The sequence below is a fragment of the Sturnus vulgaris genome, chromosome 16, assembly GCF_052056855.1.
Source record: "Sturnus vulgaris isolate bStuVul1 chromosome 16, bStuVul1.hap1, whole genome shotgun sequence".
Classification (NCBI taxonomy): Eukaryota; Metazoa; Chordata; class Aves; order Passeriformes; family Sturnidae; genus Sturnus; species Sturnus vulgaris.
This window is the reverse complement of record NC_142258.1, coordinates 7,444,686-7,463,371: the sequence shown is the minus strand read 5'-3', so window position 1 is coordinate 7,463,371 and position 18,686 is coordinate 7,444,686. Positions and strand designations below refer to the sequence as shown.

Sequence of the window (18,686 nt, the reverse complement as noted above, 5' to 3'; positions counted from 1 at the left end):
ATTGTTTTGTGATAGGAAGCTGGTGCCTTCTGTCTCAATTTTTGCACTATGATTCTTGTTTCTTCTGAGCAAATTAAAATTTCACTACTGTCCAGCTTTCCATACAATACTGGGGAAATCCTCAGGCTTACAGATTTGTTAGAATGAGTATGTGAGATCACAAGCTGTCCAGATACTAAAGTCCACATAAAAAGAGTTATAATAATGGAGACATTCACCCAGCTGTGGGTTAAGATACAACTTTCCATTGTGCCACAATGAATCACCAGCAACATCCCTCTAATATTTCTCAATTGGGATTTGTCTTTTTTTAATTAAACCTTTTAAAATTTACTGGGAAAGTGAACCTTGTTTTTCACACCTATATATTGTTAAATTCACCACTGTCTTAGGTTGCAATATAGGATGTGACCAAAAGCATGGATTCTATCCCCATCTCTTGAAACCAGGTGGGGCAGTGATCCTTATCTCTGTGGGAGATATTCTCTGCTAATGGGCCATGTGTTAAACCAGGTGGGGCAGTACTCTTTATCTTTTCCACAACCCATCCTTCCTCCAGGAAGGTATCTTCTGTTAATGAGTCCCACTGCATGACTGATAAAATTCCATCATCCCACTGGGAGATGCTCCACCCAGGGGGAGGAGCCAAGCCTTTCCTACCTAGATAAAAACTGAGATTTGGAACACCAAGGCAGCCTTTTTTCACTGGATTCCAGAGGAAAAACTAGACCTTTCCACATCATCACTGGACCTTCAGAGGAAAACTGCACCTTCTGCAGGAGCACTGCTTCAATTGAACCACATCTGTCACTCTAGCAGGACTGCAGCCACCATTTAATGGGACTGATACCAACACCCTGACTGACTGACAGGGTGTCAGGCTGTATTCTGACTCTGGCACTGGTTTTGGGTTTGTTCTCTGTAATACTGTATTTCTATTTTAATTTTCCTAGTAAAGAACTGTTATTCCCATTCCCATATCTTTGCCCGAGAGTCCCTTAATTTCAAAATTATAATAATTTGGAGGGAGGGGGTTTACATTTACATTCTGCATTTTAAAAAGAGGCTTCTGCCTTTCTTGGCAGACACCTGTCTTTCAAACCAAGACAACCACTCCCCCAGGATCTTTGGGTGTGTGCCTTCAAGTCATGCAGTTTCTATGTTTGTTATTTTTATACATTAAAGCCTTTATGTTTTGAGATCACTCCATCATCCCCGTTTCTCTATATTTACACCACAGATTTCCCAGCTGGCCCTGTCCCAGTATCACTGTCTGTAAATCTTGATTTGGTGTTTACTCACAGTATCCCTGTATTTCGCCAAACCAAAGTGCACATTGACCCACTCCGACTTCATTTTCTCTATTGATTTCTCTAAGGAATACTCCTTACTTGCAGCTGCTCCAACAGGTTCTATTCTAAATTGAAATGAAACATATCTTTGAAATGTTTTTGTAACATAGCTGAAGAGCAAAAAAAATAGTAGTTTTAGGTAGAGTTGCATATCAGACTACCTTTCATAACAATTTGTTACTAATATCATAGACTCTTCAAGGAATATTTTTTTCCACTTTCAGCCTCACCAATTATAGATATTAATTGGAAGACAAATACAGACAGAAAATTCTGGATGAGCAAATTAAGTGATTTAGGAACACAACTGGATTTTTATGCCTCTGTGCTACAAGAACAACTTACAGTTAGCACCTTGATAAATATAGCTGACTTTACAGCATGTTCTAACAGCACACAAAACTCCAAATGAACTAATATTTGGTATCTGAGCTCTGAAATACAATGTCTTAAAAATGAGACTACATTAAACTTCTTACTGTTCAATAAATTTTGAGAGTCCACAGTCCAATATGTATTTAAGGTTAGTGTTCTTATCCAGTTTGATCTCACATCCTACAATTTCACTAATCTGAAAATAAAGTAAGAAATAAATCTATTATCAAGATGCATTTTTGTAAAATACTTTCAAACAGCAAACAACAAATTCCAACAAAGTATTAGTGTAACACCGTAATTTGCTTTTCTGCCATAAATTATTAATTTAAAGAAGCTTCTGCCTGTGGGATTACAAGTTTCAAAACTGGATGTATTACGTCACAGGATAAAAGACTGGACTGTCAGAATATTTCCACACTTAAAGCAGAGTTTAAAGTACCTGCTTCCAGTGTCTCTCCTTCATTCCACGATTGCAGGCAATTGACAGGACAGGAAGATGCTGTTTAAATTTATCAAGCTTGAATTTCATGGATTCTGCCATACGCCTGGGCACAGGCACATCTGGGAAGCTCTTACTGAGCTTGTACATGGTCCTCCACATATTTCCCACCTCGTCATTAATTTCATCAGCATTCAATTGCTGAAGAGATCCTGAATACAACGGTATTAAAAAAGCACAGCAGGCACATCAGCACAAGGAGATTCCCAGAGTGGTTTAATTACAGCTATTTTTAATCATTTTCCTCTAACTGGAAATCAATTGCGTTACAAAAAATTATCTTAATGCAAAATTCAAGCCAGTAACTATTTCACACTGTAAGCATTTATTCCTTAAAATTATTTTCTCATGACTAATCAACCTTCTCAACTTCTACTTGACTAACTGCAAATACCATGTTTCATTAAATGAACACCAAAGCCTCACCATTCATCCATTCCTCAGATTTGGTATGGAAAGTATATGCTGTTACCCAAAGCTGCTCAAAGGGTTCCTTGGTTGCAATTATAGATTGCAAGAGAGGAAATTGAGTCTTCTCCTGCCCAAGCAAATCTTCTTCATAATTAATACCCTTTAAGGGGGAAAAAGAAAAGCATATTATTCCCATCAAAATCAAAAATCCTATTGTTGTTTAAACTTTTAAACAGACAATATTGAACACAATTTTTTTACATGTCTTAAAGACAGATTTCTTTATATATGCCTGTGGATTTTAGGTGCATAAGGTAATGGTGTTCTTGAAAATTCCCGTGGTTCTTTCATGGAATCATAGAGGTCTTTTTCAACCTAAACCATTCGAAGATCAAGTGCAATGGTTAACCCAGCATTTGTGGGTACCTTTTGCTACTCAAATAAACTTAAAAATCCAAATCCATTTTAGAATAAGATAATTTACCTCGGCATTCAGTGAAAAAAAGGCTCACAAGTTTCCAATCCACTGTGAAATCTGAATGTAAGCTACTCAGAGAGGCTTGTAGGATTTTTTTTTAACTTGTGATTAGGTTTTTTTCTTTTACAGAATTATCTGGGAGGTCCCACCAAAACAAGAGTTAATTGCTGTGTTTATTCATGGTAAGACATTGTCCAAAAGATTTTACAGTAAAAATCAATGTGCAAAGATTTAGATTTTTAAAAAGTATTATCTTCTTCATTTTACAGGTAGGGAGGTGAAGCACAGAGAAATGCTGTCTGAAATGCAGACACTGAATTCAGATTGAGTCCCAAGTCTGTGCTTTTATAATGCCAACAGTCCTTTCATAAAACTTGTAATCATTCAATATGGGCTGCAGGCAAAAAAATATAAAGATCCATATTCCAAGATAATATTTAAATTCGTGTATTCACTGAGCTAATTGTCATGTCATTTAAAATGTGTGGATACACCTCTCATTGGGATCATGTATTAAGAAACTTAGGCTTAATTAGTTGTTCTGATCTGCCTATAACAGCATATCAGTGCTGTTAACTCACACTAATTAAATATACTAGATGCCTTTAAATCAGATTAATAGTGTTAATGTGTAGGACTACCAATTTATTTAAATTCTAAACTCATTTAATTGGTTCCATTTTTTCTTTTGAGTGGGACTTAATTAAAATCTTGACCCGTATAGCTCCATATATGGAGAAATCTGATTGTCTCACTGTGATTTAAAAGATTAATTAAGCCTCACAATGCTTGTGAGAGCTCTCAAAGACAACCCTTCTCATTTCCCAGCAGAGTCACAGCTAAGACAAACTGTTCAATTTAGGATGATACAGTAAATTGGATGGAGAGCCTTGAATAGAATCCAGGAATCTTGGTCTTCAGTTTGTTTCTTAACATTTGAAATTCCTGTTATGTGTTAAAATGTATATTTAATGCTAATCAGCATTGCATGGAAATGATACAAACGGTTGAAAAACATTTGGGTTTAATTAGAGAACAAGCAGAAGGACTGAAAACACAGCTCCAGTGCACAAACCATGATTCAGGGAAAATGGCAGCTCCCCAACATTCTGCCTCTGTCAACTCTGCCAGAAGAATTGTTTTCTGTGAATAGCATCTTGGTACCACTGACTGCTTGGAAACACTGAAATTCAGTATTTCAATTTTAAAATTGAAAATATTAAATTTTTTAAAATCCCTGAAATTTTTCCCCCCCAAATTTGCTCTTCAACTCAGTAGCTGGGACAAATCAGCATATAGGCACAAAAAGATATTTGCCATATCTTTGTGAATTTGGAATTTTTAAAGTCATCTTAACAATATATGGCCAGAACCCTAGGAAAAAAAAAATTGGGGCAGGAACCAAACTTTTGTTCATCCAGCACATTGTAACCCACCCCATACTCAATTAATAAATACTAACCTCAAATTCTGTTAGTGCATTGTCTATATTCTTATTTAACACTTTAAAATTCTCAACATTCTTCCTCAATTCTTCTGCAGTCACGATATCCCCCCGCTTTTTGTAGCTTTCTACTTCTTTATGATAAACTTCAAGAGTTTCCTTAAACTGAGAACACCTGAGGTAAAGATAGCTAAGGTAAAATGATGTTGTGTTTCATTCCTTTTCAAGTTTCAATTATTTTATTAATTACAACAAGCACTGCCACATGAAATCTGATCTCAATACTAGTGTAAACACAGATGCCAGTGAAAGCTCACTAATCACTTATATCAATACTGTGCAGTTCACAGGATTAGAACAAGGCTCATTTTCAAACCTCACAATTGATTTACTTTACTTATATCTGCTACCTGGAGAAAATAAAGAAAGAGTGAAAAGAATGCAACAAAACTATGTGTACTGCTGTGTTAATCAATAAAACAACATAAAATTATGAACATTCTGGGCCAATCCTCCATTCCTCCTCTCAGATCTATTTAAGTATGGGGATGCTCAAATCCACCCTCATCAACAGTATTTTTCAGAAATCTCCATAATACTACAAGCTAGATTTATTCCTTACTTTCTCAGGTTCCTTCCAAGTTTTCCTTCTTTGAAATTATGTCCCTCCTACTCAGTGAGATTTTTCTTTTCTTTAAAAATCCCCAGTGAAAAAAATTTACTTAACACTATACCTTTCAAACAATGCTCTCTCCACCTGACTCCTCTTGTCAGTCAACAGATTTTTACTGCTTTCAAATACTTTCTTTATCTCATCAGGCCAATGGAAAACTGCGCTGTTCAGGTTTATGTCATCATCTAAAATAAAAAATATACTCACCTTTAAAAAAAAACCCTTTACCCAATGATTTAATAGAATGGTTATTATATAACAGAATGGCTACTAACAAGCAAAATAGTTAAACTATTTAGGAATAAGCAAATAAACTGGTGGCTGAATTATCTTTACTACAAAGAAACTCTTCATTAAAACAAGTCTGATTAACAGTAAAACTGTAAAATCAAGTTAAGAATGTGAAATTCTCTAAATAAGATGTTAGCTAGTCAGAGACAGTTTTAAGAACAGTTATTCCAGAATATCAGTTCCATTCAACAACACACAGAGACCACTCCTAACTAAATGTATATTATACCTGCATGGTAATGGATAGATGTATAAACCATCTCTAGTCCTTAATCTGTAAATGCTGAATTATTCACAAAATCTAGAGCATCAAAACTACAAGATGAGCAGATATCTCCATCTTCATATTTGTCTGTTCAGTGCACTGAGGTCATTATAACTAATGTAGAACACATGCTTATAAAACCAGCTACAGAGAAAATGTAATTACAAAATAGTGCAATTGCAAACACTCCAGTCCAAAATGTAACAGTCCAAAATTGTCCTGGCTTCCACAGGCATTCTAATTGTTATCAGAAATGAAGTCTATAATAAACACAACATATCCTTGTTATTTCTATCACTGTCTGATCCAAGAGTATATTCTGCTTAAGGAAACAATATCATCCTGACATGAAAATAGGTTTGCATTTATTCAACTGTCCTCCCTTTTTAGGTGCAGCAAATAACAGATTGGATCTGTCAATTACATTTTTGCTTTGAATAAAAATGCAAACTAAAAGTAACTTCTACAGATGTATCATCAGTCTTAGAGAACAGCCTTTATATTAACTAAGAACAGCAAACCATGACAGGAAAACAACTAAAGGCCTATTCTGATCTAATCCTCAGCTGCAGAGATGCAAGTTCTCACACTTTCTACATGCTTCATAAAGCCTTTGGCACATTAATTTTTGGATGGCTTTTACGAGGAGAATTTTTATTTAATAATATAGAGGTGCAATCATTTGGCCAGATTACAAAACATTGACCTGATAATACCTAAAACACATTTAAAAGTCCTGTCTATGCTGTGTGCCATTCCTCTACCATTCTTTGTTGCACTGGTACATTTTGGCCTCTGTTAAATTCTTTTTATTTCCTTTCTGTCTCTTTTGGAACTTTCCATTAGCACCCTAGGAGATGCAACATTTAGGCATGCAGAGCCCATTTTCTCTATATAAATATTATCACATGGAAATTGTATAATCTGTAGGTAGACATACCAGAGAGATCAGCATAGTCCATGAGGATTTGCAGTCTGTGTCCTGCTTTGACGAGCTCTTTTTGCAGTTTAACAACAGTAACTTCACTGGATTTCTTCAAGAATGCATCATACTCCACTAACTGTTCAGTGTTCTGAGGCACCTCACTCATTCTCTTTGCAATAAAGTTATACTCATCACAAATTCTTCAACAAAAAGAGAATAAACATATCACTGGGATTGTAAATGAGAGAGGCAAGATCTGGTAAAATGATTTTGTCTTTGAAACAAAAATATTAAATTTCTTCATAAATTAAACTTTTTTTTCTTTTTTTTTCTGTGAGTTCTAGCCAAAGCTCCCCATTCAGCCAGGCTGCCCATCTTGCACTTGTCTGGTCAGCACTAAAAAACCCAGCAGATGAATAAAAGTATCTCAGCCACAGATATGCAGCATCAATCCAGGCAGACAGCAAGAACCATCCATGCAAACAACAGGTACCTTTGATTTAACTGTCTGTTTTCCATCACTTCAAATTCAATCAGTGTGTCTTTGAGATTTTGGGTCCGATTGCAGAGTTCCTCATGCAGTTGTAAAGTATCCAGACAGAACATGGCCAGAGGAACAGTGACATCCATAGAAGCAATCTCTCTTTTCAATTCTGTGAAGCTGTCAATCTTCTAAAAACAGCATGTAATACATCTGTTATTTTTCCTAAAAGTCTATAGCTGAAAAATCTGACACAACTAATAGTTTCCATCCAACCAACTGGATCATTTATTCCAAACTGAAGAAGGAAAAAAGAATTTTTATCTTTCTAGATACCTACTCTTATCCACAGATTGCAGGACTGAAAGCTTTGCACAGTAATTTGCCATAGTAGGGAAGACCCCAAGCTGCCTAAGGCATCATTTAGTCACTCAGGGTAGCAAAGAGAAGAGTAGATAGGGCTGACTGAGGACAAAACATTCAAAAGAAAAGCAAGCTGTAGATTGACCAAATACTCAAGGCAGCCTTTCTGCTAAGAAAGAAAAACAAAACTCACAGAAGAAGGCTATAAAGAAACTTCCTCCTACATTTACACAGCAGCCCTACAGTAAGGGGCTATGTAGGAGCCTAGCATTTCCAAGGATAAAATAAGTGATTTGTTCTTCAGGCAGTAAGTTAGGAAGTCATGTGTGATGTTTTAGCAGAAGTATGGACATGCTGCAGCTGTCAGGAACACATTACCTCAGTTAAAGCATCCAAAGAAGGACCTTTTTCCAAAAATTTTGCAACATCTCGCTGTGAATTGTTGTTCAAAAGATTGCTGTACTTCCTGTACACATTTAAATACCTTAAACACAGAAGACCACAAAAACAAACATAAGATTCTGATGCAAAGTTTCTCTATAGAAAGAAACAACTACACTCAAACTGTCTATTTAGTCAAATGGACAGTGTCACAAAACTGAGGGTTTTGAAGGGCAATGGAGTTACCAGCCAAAACTTACTTCTTTGGACCAAGTGTGTTGCTTTCAAAGATCTTTTCAAGTTTGCCTATATACTCTAAAAACAATGACTCATGTGGTTTGACTGTATTAAGAGTGAGGTCACCTCTTCGTAATGCCGGAAATAGAAGTTTCTCTACCTAAAGGAAATAATTACAAATACTGTAAAAAGACACAGAATAGCGAAAAAAATGGTATTCTATTACCCATTCACCTACCACGTTAAAAAACTAATTATGTGGTAAAAATAGTGCAATGTGAAAAGGCTCTGATCCATGACTAACATTTGGTTACTCACACAGTTTGCTTGTGAAAACTATATGAAATTCAAATTTCATTCATGAATTTCAATATAACCTGAATCTGAAAACTATCTCCTATAACCAAAAAGTTTGCACAGTTCATGATTCACAATCCTGATCTTCATCTTCTATTTGTCAGTCTTCAGCCTCGTTGGTAATTTTTTATATTATAGATAGTTTTTCTTAATATTGTATTTTGTATGCAGCTACAACTTCTCCAGTACCTTTGGGAGCTCCTCAGCGCTCTGCAGGATCTTCTGGAAGCAATGACTGATTAAATCCCAACATGCTCCCAAAGGTGGCTCAAAGACAATCTCAGGCTCTTTCACACAGAGTTTGACTGTGAGTATCTGAGCTAGGAAGAACTGCATTCCTTGATATGGTTCTTTAAAATCATTTCCATCCTTAGGGGAAAGAAGGAAAAATATACAGGACAAGGAAGTGAGCTATAGGAATAAAAATTTTTAAACTGTTCAAACTTCCCAAATATCCTAACTGCACAACACAATGGGATCATCTTCCCTGATATTTATACAAAACCTGATGTTTCAAATAAGATCTTATGGTGCTGACTCCTAAATGAATCTATAAAAGCTAGAATTGAGAAACTGGATTTAAGCCTAATTGCCTTTTCTCTTAAGTAACAGAAGGAAAGCACTAATTATCATACAGAACAAAATTTCTAAAAAAAAAAAAAAGGTAATCCACACTATCCATCAGAAATAAATTCTAGAATCTAGTTTTAATTGCCTTTAATTTTATGGTCAGTAAGAACTGCACTACCCCCAAACTGCCTTTACAATAATGGAGTCCTAATCCATGACTAGATTCATAATGTGGATGTTATAATAAGTAAAAACAGGACAAAGCAAGCAACAAAATTAAACAAATTAAAGAGCCCACCCAAACCAACCCACAAGACAAAACTAAAAAAAAAATTAAAAACTCAACCATCAGCCACACAATCATCATCCAGATGCAAAGCTTAGTGGCAAGGCTTAGTGCAAGGTCTAATAGTAAATTGCATCAAGTGATTGATTTAATTGATCCTCTGCAATGCAGTATTTAGCCCACTATATTTATTCATTTTGTCTTATCAAGGTAGGTCCTGAGCGATCCTATATTTAAAAAAACTCATTTCATCAAAGAAGCAACTTTATGGTAGCCAAAAATGGTCATGTTTATAGCCATGGTGTAATGACTATTTTTATAGTTCTGTGCATTGATTGAAATAATACAAGGCACTCATTGGCTACACATAGGGATACCACACCCATAAATCACCTCTGCAAAGGTTTACATACATGACTGTGCACACTTTTGTCTTCAAAGGGGATTATTTCTGTGCTTTCAGAGAAATACTGTAACTGGTTATGACCAAGAAAAATTAAACTAAACTAAATGCACACTCACTCAAGACTGAGCTGAAATCTCTTACAAACTGTTAATTGTAACCCCAGACCTGCCAAGTGATCATTCAAGTCAGCAGTTCTTGATCATGCAAAAAATACATTGATTATACACAAGCCTTTGAAGGATACAGCCATTGTTTATGGAGGCAAGAGCCATTTGCAACATTTTAGCCTTTAAGGACCACTAGATTTTATGGCTATATGAATTATCTCCATGTAAGACAGAGCACTATATGTATACCTGACAGCACATACCTTGTGGATCATAAAAAATGCAAGAAGATCTTCTAAGGAATTAATAACCATCTCACGCAACTGCAATGACATTAGAGCTGCCACAGAACTAAAATAGCTTTCAACTTTCTCAGAGGAATCAGAGTTCCTTTGAGGAGCAAAATGCAGCCACATATTTCTCTGATCAATGAAAACAGATGCACAAGCTGGGATCCACCTACAATGAGATAATATGGAGACAAAGTTTTTAAAGGCTTGTTAGTCTTACTTTGCTCCTTGCAACGAAATTTAAACTCAGAAATTACCCAAAGAATGAGTAAAATCCAAAGAGCCAGAAGAGGATTGATAATTAGGTATCGAACAAAACTATACCTTCCAGGACTTAGAGGAAACCTCAGTTTTAAAGCTAAGGATGCTTGTCATAATGGACCACTATGATTATTTTAAATTAATAGTAACAGACAAAACAATAGTAAATTATATTTTTTATTGATTATGAAACAATATTCAATTATTAGCATTAAATGAGAAACAAGTTTGGAAGATATGTCAGGCAGCAGAATGCAAACACCTTTATCATGTGCCTCATATATTCTCTTCCTTAAATTGACTGATTTTCGTAATTAAAAAAATATTTTCCATCACCATTTTTACGATACAGACTCCACTCCTCTCATGGTTAGAAACCTTCTGAATTCCAGTCTCCATTTATTCATAGTTTATTGCCATTTATTCTTGTACAAGTACTCTTGCAGTTCCAAAGTCTCTGACAGTATCCCCATGTTTATTCCCCTGAGGGCTACTGACCCCTTTGTTTTGGCAGCCTTGTGGCTGGAACTGGTGTCATCTCAGTCTAAGATCATTTTTAAAAACGGGTTTTCATGGGATACTCTATTTATCTACAGCTACCAGAGGTGGCACTGACTTGTGCTGAAGGACATCACGAGCCTCTGCACAGTGCCTCTGAACGATGTCCTCGAACGCGGCAGGCAGCAGGGGCAGCTCCCCACAAAGCACCTCTGCAGTGCGCACAAACCGCACGTGGCTGTACCTAGGGAAGGCAGACACAGAGGAGAGCCCTACGGAATACTGTTAAACAAAAAAAAAATCCTTGAAATATAGTCAAGAAGGCCTCAAGTGTATTATAAACACTAAAAAATGTAATTTCATTTATAAATATCACTCCATCGCTAAGCTGTCCAACAAGTGCATTTCTGGTTGGGTTTTTCTATCAACAAACATAAGGGTTTCACAAATTTTAGTTGTACATGCTGTACAACTCTTAATTCTTTGCTAAAATTGCCATGTCCTTTTCCTAGATTAATTAGTGTATCCAGTCATTAAAGAACATACAGAATGACATCTACTGTTTCTATTCTATATTAATAAGCAGCTATCCTGACTACTCTATGGGGAAAACAAAGAAATTTCAGCAGCATGGCATATATCACAGTCTGTAACATACAAGCTTAAATTCCTGCAAATGTTTCTTAAATGCAAAAACAGCTCTCAGAATTACTAATTACCTTATTTAACTTCCTAAGATGATACATCTCGATTTTCAAATGTCCCCAGGGAAAATTTCAACTATAAACATTTGACATATATTCAGTTTTAAGAGTTAATTTTGTTCATATTGGCAACCAGCATGAGAATTCCAAATCACCATTTACTTGAGCACTGAATCTTAATTGAGGCATAGCACCTTTTAACAAAGGGGATGATCTTTTCACAGCATGTAACACATTGATTCAGCGACTGCAGGAACAATAATTTTATGCTGAAATTCTTACAGGCTCAAAATAAAAGAATTATTTAGAAAACAGACGTATTTGCCACTTTCTATCTAGTGGCTCCCCCAGGATGTCTGTAGTATATGTAGAGAAGTCAGCAGATACACTGTCTAACCAAATCATTAAATAAAAACATGCTAAATTTCATTAAGATCCCGTGAACAAGCCATCTTACTGAGAAAGCCAGAGCTCTTGCAAAGTGAGCATCAATGAATTCACTATGAACAGATTGCTTTCATTCCAACTTTTTGTTTCTTTGTAAGAGCTGTGCCACGGGACTGGTGCACAAACAATTCTCCGAGGAAATGGTCGTGGGGTGCTTTGAATAGACAGTCTCTTCCTCTCAGCTGGATCCAACAAGACATAATCAACTGGAACAAATCATATACGCCATGGTTAGACTGCATGTATAGCCAAAATCTGCATTCAAAACCACTGTATCTTCATAGTTCAGGAAACAGTACAATTCTGGACATTTAAAACTAACATAGATGATCACAGGTTATTTTCTCTCAGAAATCTACTGTCATTCTACTGACCCCAAAGGAATTCTCCATGGATGCTGAGAATAGAAGGAGATTTGCTTTCAAAGTGCAGTAAATGTCTACATTGTTGGAACTGCTCAGAGATGGTGAGCCTTACCAATGGCTTTCATGAGGCTGATACGATAGTCTGTCTTAATTTCTTCTCTTAAACGTGCCAGGAATTTCTTCATCTCTAGGCTAGGAAGAATGTCAGTTGGAATACGTTTTAAAATTTTATTCACCACTTCCTTATCTTGAGGTGCCAGCATGTCTTCTCGCACTCCATTATGTATGTAGTGACAGTACCGCTAAAAAATGTTTAAAAGATTATGCTTATTGTATGATTTTTGTGACAGATAATTAATTACTACAAAGTATTTTTAGCTTTTCTATCACTTAAGCCTTTTCTGTAATTGAAAGGTGTTTGAATATAATGGATTTTGGGTATCTATGTTCCCTTTAAAGCACTGGCATATGTACAATACTTCACCTGTGTTGAGGCAACCACATAGACCACTAAAACTCAGTTCAGTATATTGAATTACTGATCAAAAAAGCACTAGAGAACAACATGAGAGGTTAAGAATTTGGAAAGATACTTAACTTTACAACAAAAATCAGAGTAGCTACAAACAAACGAAAAAGGAGTTGGCAATACTTAACAGCAGTTTGCTTTATTGAGTATTTACATCTCCTAATCCCCATGTACTGCCTGCTTTTCTCAGCTTCCTTTTACTAAACAGCATCCAGATATCTTGCAGATGATTACTGCTTCTACTTTCACCTTAAAAAGAAATTATATAAATACCTCTATATCATCACTTGAAGGTGGCTTTTCTCGCTTACTTATCTCCTTCTCATGCAAATCCATGAGAGCAAATTGTTCTTCTGGGGTCAGTGGCTTGTTGTCTGTATAATTTAAGACATGCAGTTCTGGTGTTTGAGCAGGTACACTCAATGAAATGCGATTCAAACTCTTTAACAAAGTACTTAAAAAAAAAAGAATACAAGTTTAGTGAATAAAGAAGCAATAATGTTTGAGGACAGATGACAAGGATTATATAAATCACTTGTGCTACACTGAGGACAAGTATGACCTATGGAAGCATTTCAATTCAATAAAAAAATTCTCATTAGAATTGCATAATACAATATACTACTTTAACATAAAGGATGCAATCATGCAAACCTTACAACTGGCTAGTATCATTCAGACAGGCAGTATTTTATGAGCAGTTCTATCAGAGTCAAACCTACTAGGACAGTTATTTCGGTTGCCCAAGATCTCCATGTATTTTCATGTGATTATCTTACTAAAATCTTGTGACACAAAAACCAGTCTTGACACACACAGATTTTTTGTAGGGACTTAACATTTCATGCTTGGATGCTTAACACAGCATTCAGTAAAAAGAAATATTAAACCACATCTCAAACCAGACTCACTGTAATAATCTGTATCTTTATAACATTATAGAACGTTACCTGTCAGAACTCCATCGCCGCTTTTTCCTTGAAGCTTTAAATATCAGTTAAGAAAAATCACATACAGATATGTTTTTCAAATAAGCTATTATTTCATATTGTGAGAAACACAGCTAAGGTAATTAATCCCATAATGAAATAAGAAAAAAATACAATGTCACAGAGAAGCACTGCATGTGATTATTCAGAGGGATGAACCCTAACCAGTAAATCTGAAACTGGCCTTTCATTTATTGAATTTATGCATTGGCAAATTTGGCTATACTGACTCTGAGGTGCTAAGCTTGTAAGTGTTTATTAGGAATAAGGAATGTTTTCCAGGGATGATGCTTTAGCAGATAAAGAATTAGAGATAACAATGCATAGAACAAGCAAGGTTAAACTCATAAACACATTCAAATATGGATACATGGTGAAGCCTGTGCTATCTCTATCATTGAAAAGGACTTGAATTTTTTCATATTTTTCAATTTTAAATCCTGTGCAGTAAGAGAATAGTTATTAGCTATGGAGTCACTTGGGTTTCTGTAGTGATGCTGTTCTTTGAATGGAGCTGCCAAAGTCCATGATGACTCCTGCATCAAAGGAGGGTAACGGGTTTTCTGAAGGAGAACCTGAAATTGGAAAAACAAAAGCAAAAGTTCTACAGAGCACAGTAATTTAAAAAGCCTTCTTAGGGCTAGAACACGATTAAACATCAATTAGTATAAAAAGCAAATACATAGGTCAGACATACATTTCACCACCAATCTATTTTTAGATCACTATGCTCTCCACATGTATAAGGATAATTTTGCAGAACACTTCAGTTGCAGTCAGGCATTTTTTTGCATAATCAAGGTATTTTTGGTAAATAAGAGAAAACAGTACATTATCTAATTCTTTCTACTCCCCCACATCTCTATCTTGCCTCTTTTCTTCTCCTTATATTTGCTTAGATTTAGAAAATTCCTATTCCTCAGGCCTTTTTTAATGACCTGCCTACTTTTAACACTCAGTCCTTGTAATAGTTGAAGAATAGTACAAGTTAACAAATTCAGCTCTTGTTTTCTCTCACATCAGTAAGGATTTGTAATAGACTTCTTCTCTCTGTTCATTGCATGTTTTCTCAGGTGGCTTGGTATCTATTGATGGACTTTTCATCAGTCCTGATATCTGAACTTTACTGAGAGCACTCACTGGCACACGAGATGCATGTCCCAAAATACCCTCAGAGATAAAAGTAATGAGACACAATCATAAATATACTTGAAATCATTGGATCATTAAGGCTGGAAAAGACCTCCAAGGTTATCAAATCCAACCATTGACCCAGTGCCACCATGCCCACTAATCCTCATTGCAAAGAAAGGGAATTTGCCAGCACAGGGAAGGTGTGCATGCCATGGCAGCAGGGAGAGAGCACGTACCTCAAACAAATCTGAAGGTGCCTCTGAAGCAGCAGCAGGTGCAGGTGTGCGTAGCAATGGTAATTTTGGTGACCGTTTTGGATGACTCATATTGCACATGGGATTGTTTCCTGACTAGACAGAAATGAAAAGCAACTTCAAAGGTATTTATGAAATACTCTGTTTCAAAAGAGATTCATGAAGGAACAGAGTCCTCCAGTTTTCATCGAAAATTACATATTGCAACTTTTCAAAATTTAAGGAAACAGCCTTCTTTGTGGTGGATTCCTCAGCAAAACATGGTTTTTGCAGCCATTTTATAAAATGCCTAAACACTAGTAAATGCCAGTTAAAAAAAAAATCTTATTTTTATATCACTGAAAATTACTTAAAATTGGTTAAATATTTTAAGTTACACTAAAAACTCTACATGGAGCTTGTAATAATATAAACTCTGGATATTAGAATATTAAATCCTACCAGACTGCCAAATTTACAGTGAAACACTCCAAGTTGTGTGAACTGTATTATTGGGGAGGGGGAAAAAAAACCCTCAAGATTTTTTTCATGTCTAGAAGGAGCCAATTATAGAAGAAGCTATTACCAGGATGCTGCTGGAGGAACAAATTGCTCACAAGTACTCTGCAAAGTGTTGTACTACAACTGTCAGGATATCTGATATGTTTTAGGATTATGTTTCACCTCTTCAAGGTGACAATATTTTGAGATGGCCTTCCAGAACTCCATGCAAAGCTCTGTCAGGATAGTTCTCAGAACTATTAAGCCTCACAGTGTTTTAAGATGCTTTTGAATGGCAACCTTCCTTAGCATAGGCCAAATCCTCACCCACAGTCTGTTCTGAGTTTCCTAAATCAAACTTGTTTAGAAGATTCACAAGGAGCAATTTCCTGAATACATAGTGACACTATGAGAAAAAGGAGGTGGAAGTGTGTTATATCTGAACACCGGTGAGTTAAATCACCATGAAAGAGGAAGTTATTACCCAATACAATTATGTTTGAATAAGATATAATCTTTTTTTTACATAATTAAACACACTTTTAGCACGTGGTTATTGCTTTCTGATGTATCACTGAAAACGGAGGCTGCTGGAACCTAGTTTTTTAGCAGACAAAATTGTGCCCTCCTCAATATCAAAGCAGAGCCCATTTAGAAATAAAATTTGAGAAAGGACTGATTTGATTTATCTCCTTAGTATTCCCCAGCATGCCTGCACACACACAGAAATAAAGACATTATCACAGCCAGACATAACTCATTAAAGAGAGCACGAATTCCTCTTGATTAATGACTAAAGGATCGGGCCTTAGGGTACTTTAAAAATGAATAAATTATACAGTTTATTAGGACATCCATTCATTCATTCTACAAGTACAAAAGTCATTTAAAGCCATCATTCATCCTAAAAAAACTCCTGACTTATATGCCAACTAACCTTTCAAACACCTAATATTTTAACACAGAAATCCTGAATAAAAAGTAGGTTATAAAGGATTAAGTCCAAAAACTATTTAACAAGAACATGTGTCTTTTAGTAAGTGTTCTTCCAATATCAAACCACTAACCACCAGTAATGGCCAATTTCATCTGAAGTTTTGACAAAGTTATCAATCTTTCACAGTCGTTGCAGAAGGAACTTACCCTCAGGAGACTCGGGCTCTGTGTTGGCTTTATTTTGCTTTGGCTTTTTTTGTCTGCTTAAAACTTTTTGGTCCTCCCCTTCAGCGTGAACATCCTTGTTGTTACATGCACTGAAAAAGAATTAGAAACTCATTTCAGGCACTACACAAGGTATCATTCAGCTTCTATCCCAGCTGCCAGGAAGAAGAAAAATCACCTCTCACATTCCTTCTTCACAATAAACTCTCTCTTCCTCCAAATCTCCATGCTCTTTTTTTCACCATTCCTCTCAAGCTCACTTTTCACCTTAATCTTTCTAACTCCCCCCCAAATATCCTTCAAGCAAGACTTTCTTAAACCCTGCCCTTTCCACTTTCTCCAACACCAGTTTCCTCCCTGCTGCCTGTTCTCTTCTAACGTCCCAGGGACTCTGGGCCCCCCAGCTGTGGTTTACAGCAGAATCACACATTAATTGCCAAAAAGAATAAGCCCAGGTCAAAAGGAATGGGAAAAGAGAAAGACACCCTGTGTGCCTCATACATGCACAGGATGCACAGGTGAGCAGGGTAAGGGCAGGTACTACCTGCAGGTGCCCTTGGTACCAGTCCCTCTGCCTGTCACAGCTTGGTGAACTTCTCTGACACTCTGCCTTTCAGTCCTCAGCTTGGTTGCCACAGTTACAGCATAGCTGGTGCTTGGAGACACAATTCCCTCCTCCCTCTCCTCCCCCAGCAGAGAGGAAACAGCCCCTTTCAGTGTTGTGCCAAGCTGTGGTCAGGGAGATTCAGTTCTGGAACCAATGAGGAACTGTACAGGCTCCTTTTACCACTGAAAGTTATGAAAAATGAAATCTGATATACCTGAGATATTATAACTTTTGCATGAAAGCACTGTACAGAGCTCCCAGAGCAGTAAAGGCTCTATATACCAAATTTTTCTTAAGAAGAATTGGAAAAAAAATAGTCAAGATTCAAAATCTTGACTGCAAACATCTCTACCACTTTTCCACCCTTCAGAATCAAACTCCCTGAAGATCTGAAAACAGCAGGTGGGATACTCCCAATTCCTCTAGGCCTGTATCCATTTGCCTCACAAATGGGAATTACAACCATCCAACATGATATCTGGCTTAGTCTCTTAATAGCTTACCCTCAAAAGGGGCCTTGTATGTGTTCTGCCAACACAGCAAGAGCTCAATTTTCAACCCTTTCCCATCATCTTTGCTATTTTTCATCCAATTTTCTGTGAGCTGTGAGAATGGCTGATATCCCTGAGATAACAGCACAGTTTTCCTTATATCTTGCCCTTATACCATCTACAAGTGGAACAATGTTGTTGGCCATTGTTCTTTAAACACAAGCCAGCAGTGCAGGGTACAGAACTAGCACTGCTGGTGCTGGTAATTGCTTGGCAAATGTGTGCTGTAACTCTCCAAATATGTCGGTGCTGGTTTGCAACATGAGTATTTTCCTTCTAATTGGAGCTGACACTGGCATGAAGACAAGCTCAATTAAGCAGCAGTTAAGAGTAACTACTGTTCCTCTGTGCACATCAACTCCGATGCTCGTATATGCATGCCCTTCAAAATTAAATGACTTATCTCTGCTGCCTGAGAAACATTAAAACCAGTTGTTTTGTATAAAAGAAGATTATATAATGATTTTTAGCAGAAGAGACAATTATGCATAGCAATATAATAATTTACTAAG

General features: G+C 36.4%; 1 protein-coding gene across 1 annotated transcript in view; it reads right to left on the bottom strand.

Annotated features, from left to right (window-relative positions):
* The window catches only part of DNAH3 (dynein axonemal heavy chain 3), a 58,487-nt gene extending 40,841 nt beyond the window's left edge, over window positions 1–17,646 (bottom strand). Inside the window, exons 1-21 of the mRNA XM_014869077.2 lie at window positions 17,561–17,646; window positions 16,999–17,108; window positions 15,358–15,471; window positions 14,358–14,562; window positions 13,949–13,982; window positions 13,272–13,452; window positions 12,582–12,771; window positions 12,115–12,310; window positions 11,072–11,197; window positions 10,168–10,363; window positions 8,725–8,904; window positions 8,202–8,338; window positions 7,939–8,044; window positions 7,210–7,388; window positions 6,732–6,916; window positions 5,297–5,420; window positions 4,581–4,737; window positions 2,656–2,800; window positions 2,170–2,381; window positions 1,832–1,923; window positions 1,303–1,417 (exon numbers count right to left, since the gene is read on the bottom strand). Of these exons, the coding sequence (XP_014724563.2) occupies window positions 1,303–1,417; window positions 1,832–1,923; window positions 2,170–2,381; window positions 2,656–2,800; window positions 4,581–4,737; window positions 5,297–5,420; window positions 6,732–6,916; window positions 7,210–7,388; window positions 7,939–8,044; window positions 8,202–8,338; window positions 8,725–8,904; window positions 10,168–10,363; window positions 11,072–11,197; window positions 12,115–12,310; window positions 12,582–12,771; window positions 13,272–13,452; window positions 13,949–13,982; window positions 14,358–14,562; window positions 15,358–15,456 (2,859 nt within the window). The 5' untranslated portion in view covers window positions 15,457–15,471; window positions 16,999–17,108; window positions 17,561–17,646. The remainder of the gene's footprint in view (window positions 1–1,302; window positions 1,418–1,831; window positions 1,924–2,169; window positions 2,382–2,655; window positions 2,801–4,580; window positions 4,738–5,296; window positions 5,421–6,731; window positions 6,917–7,209; window positions 7,389–7,938; window positions 8,045–8,201; window positions 8,339–8,724; window positions 8,905–10,167; window positions 10,364–11,071; window positions 11,198–12,114; window positions 12,311–12,581; window positions 12,772–13,271; window positions 13,453–13,948; window positions 13,983–14,357; window positions 14,563–15,357; window positions 15,472–16,998; window positions 17,109–17,560) is intronic.
* Between the last annotated feature and the right edge of the window lie 1,040 nt (window positions 17,647–18,686).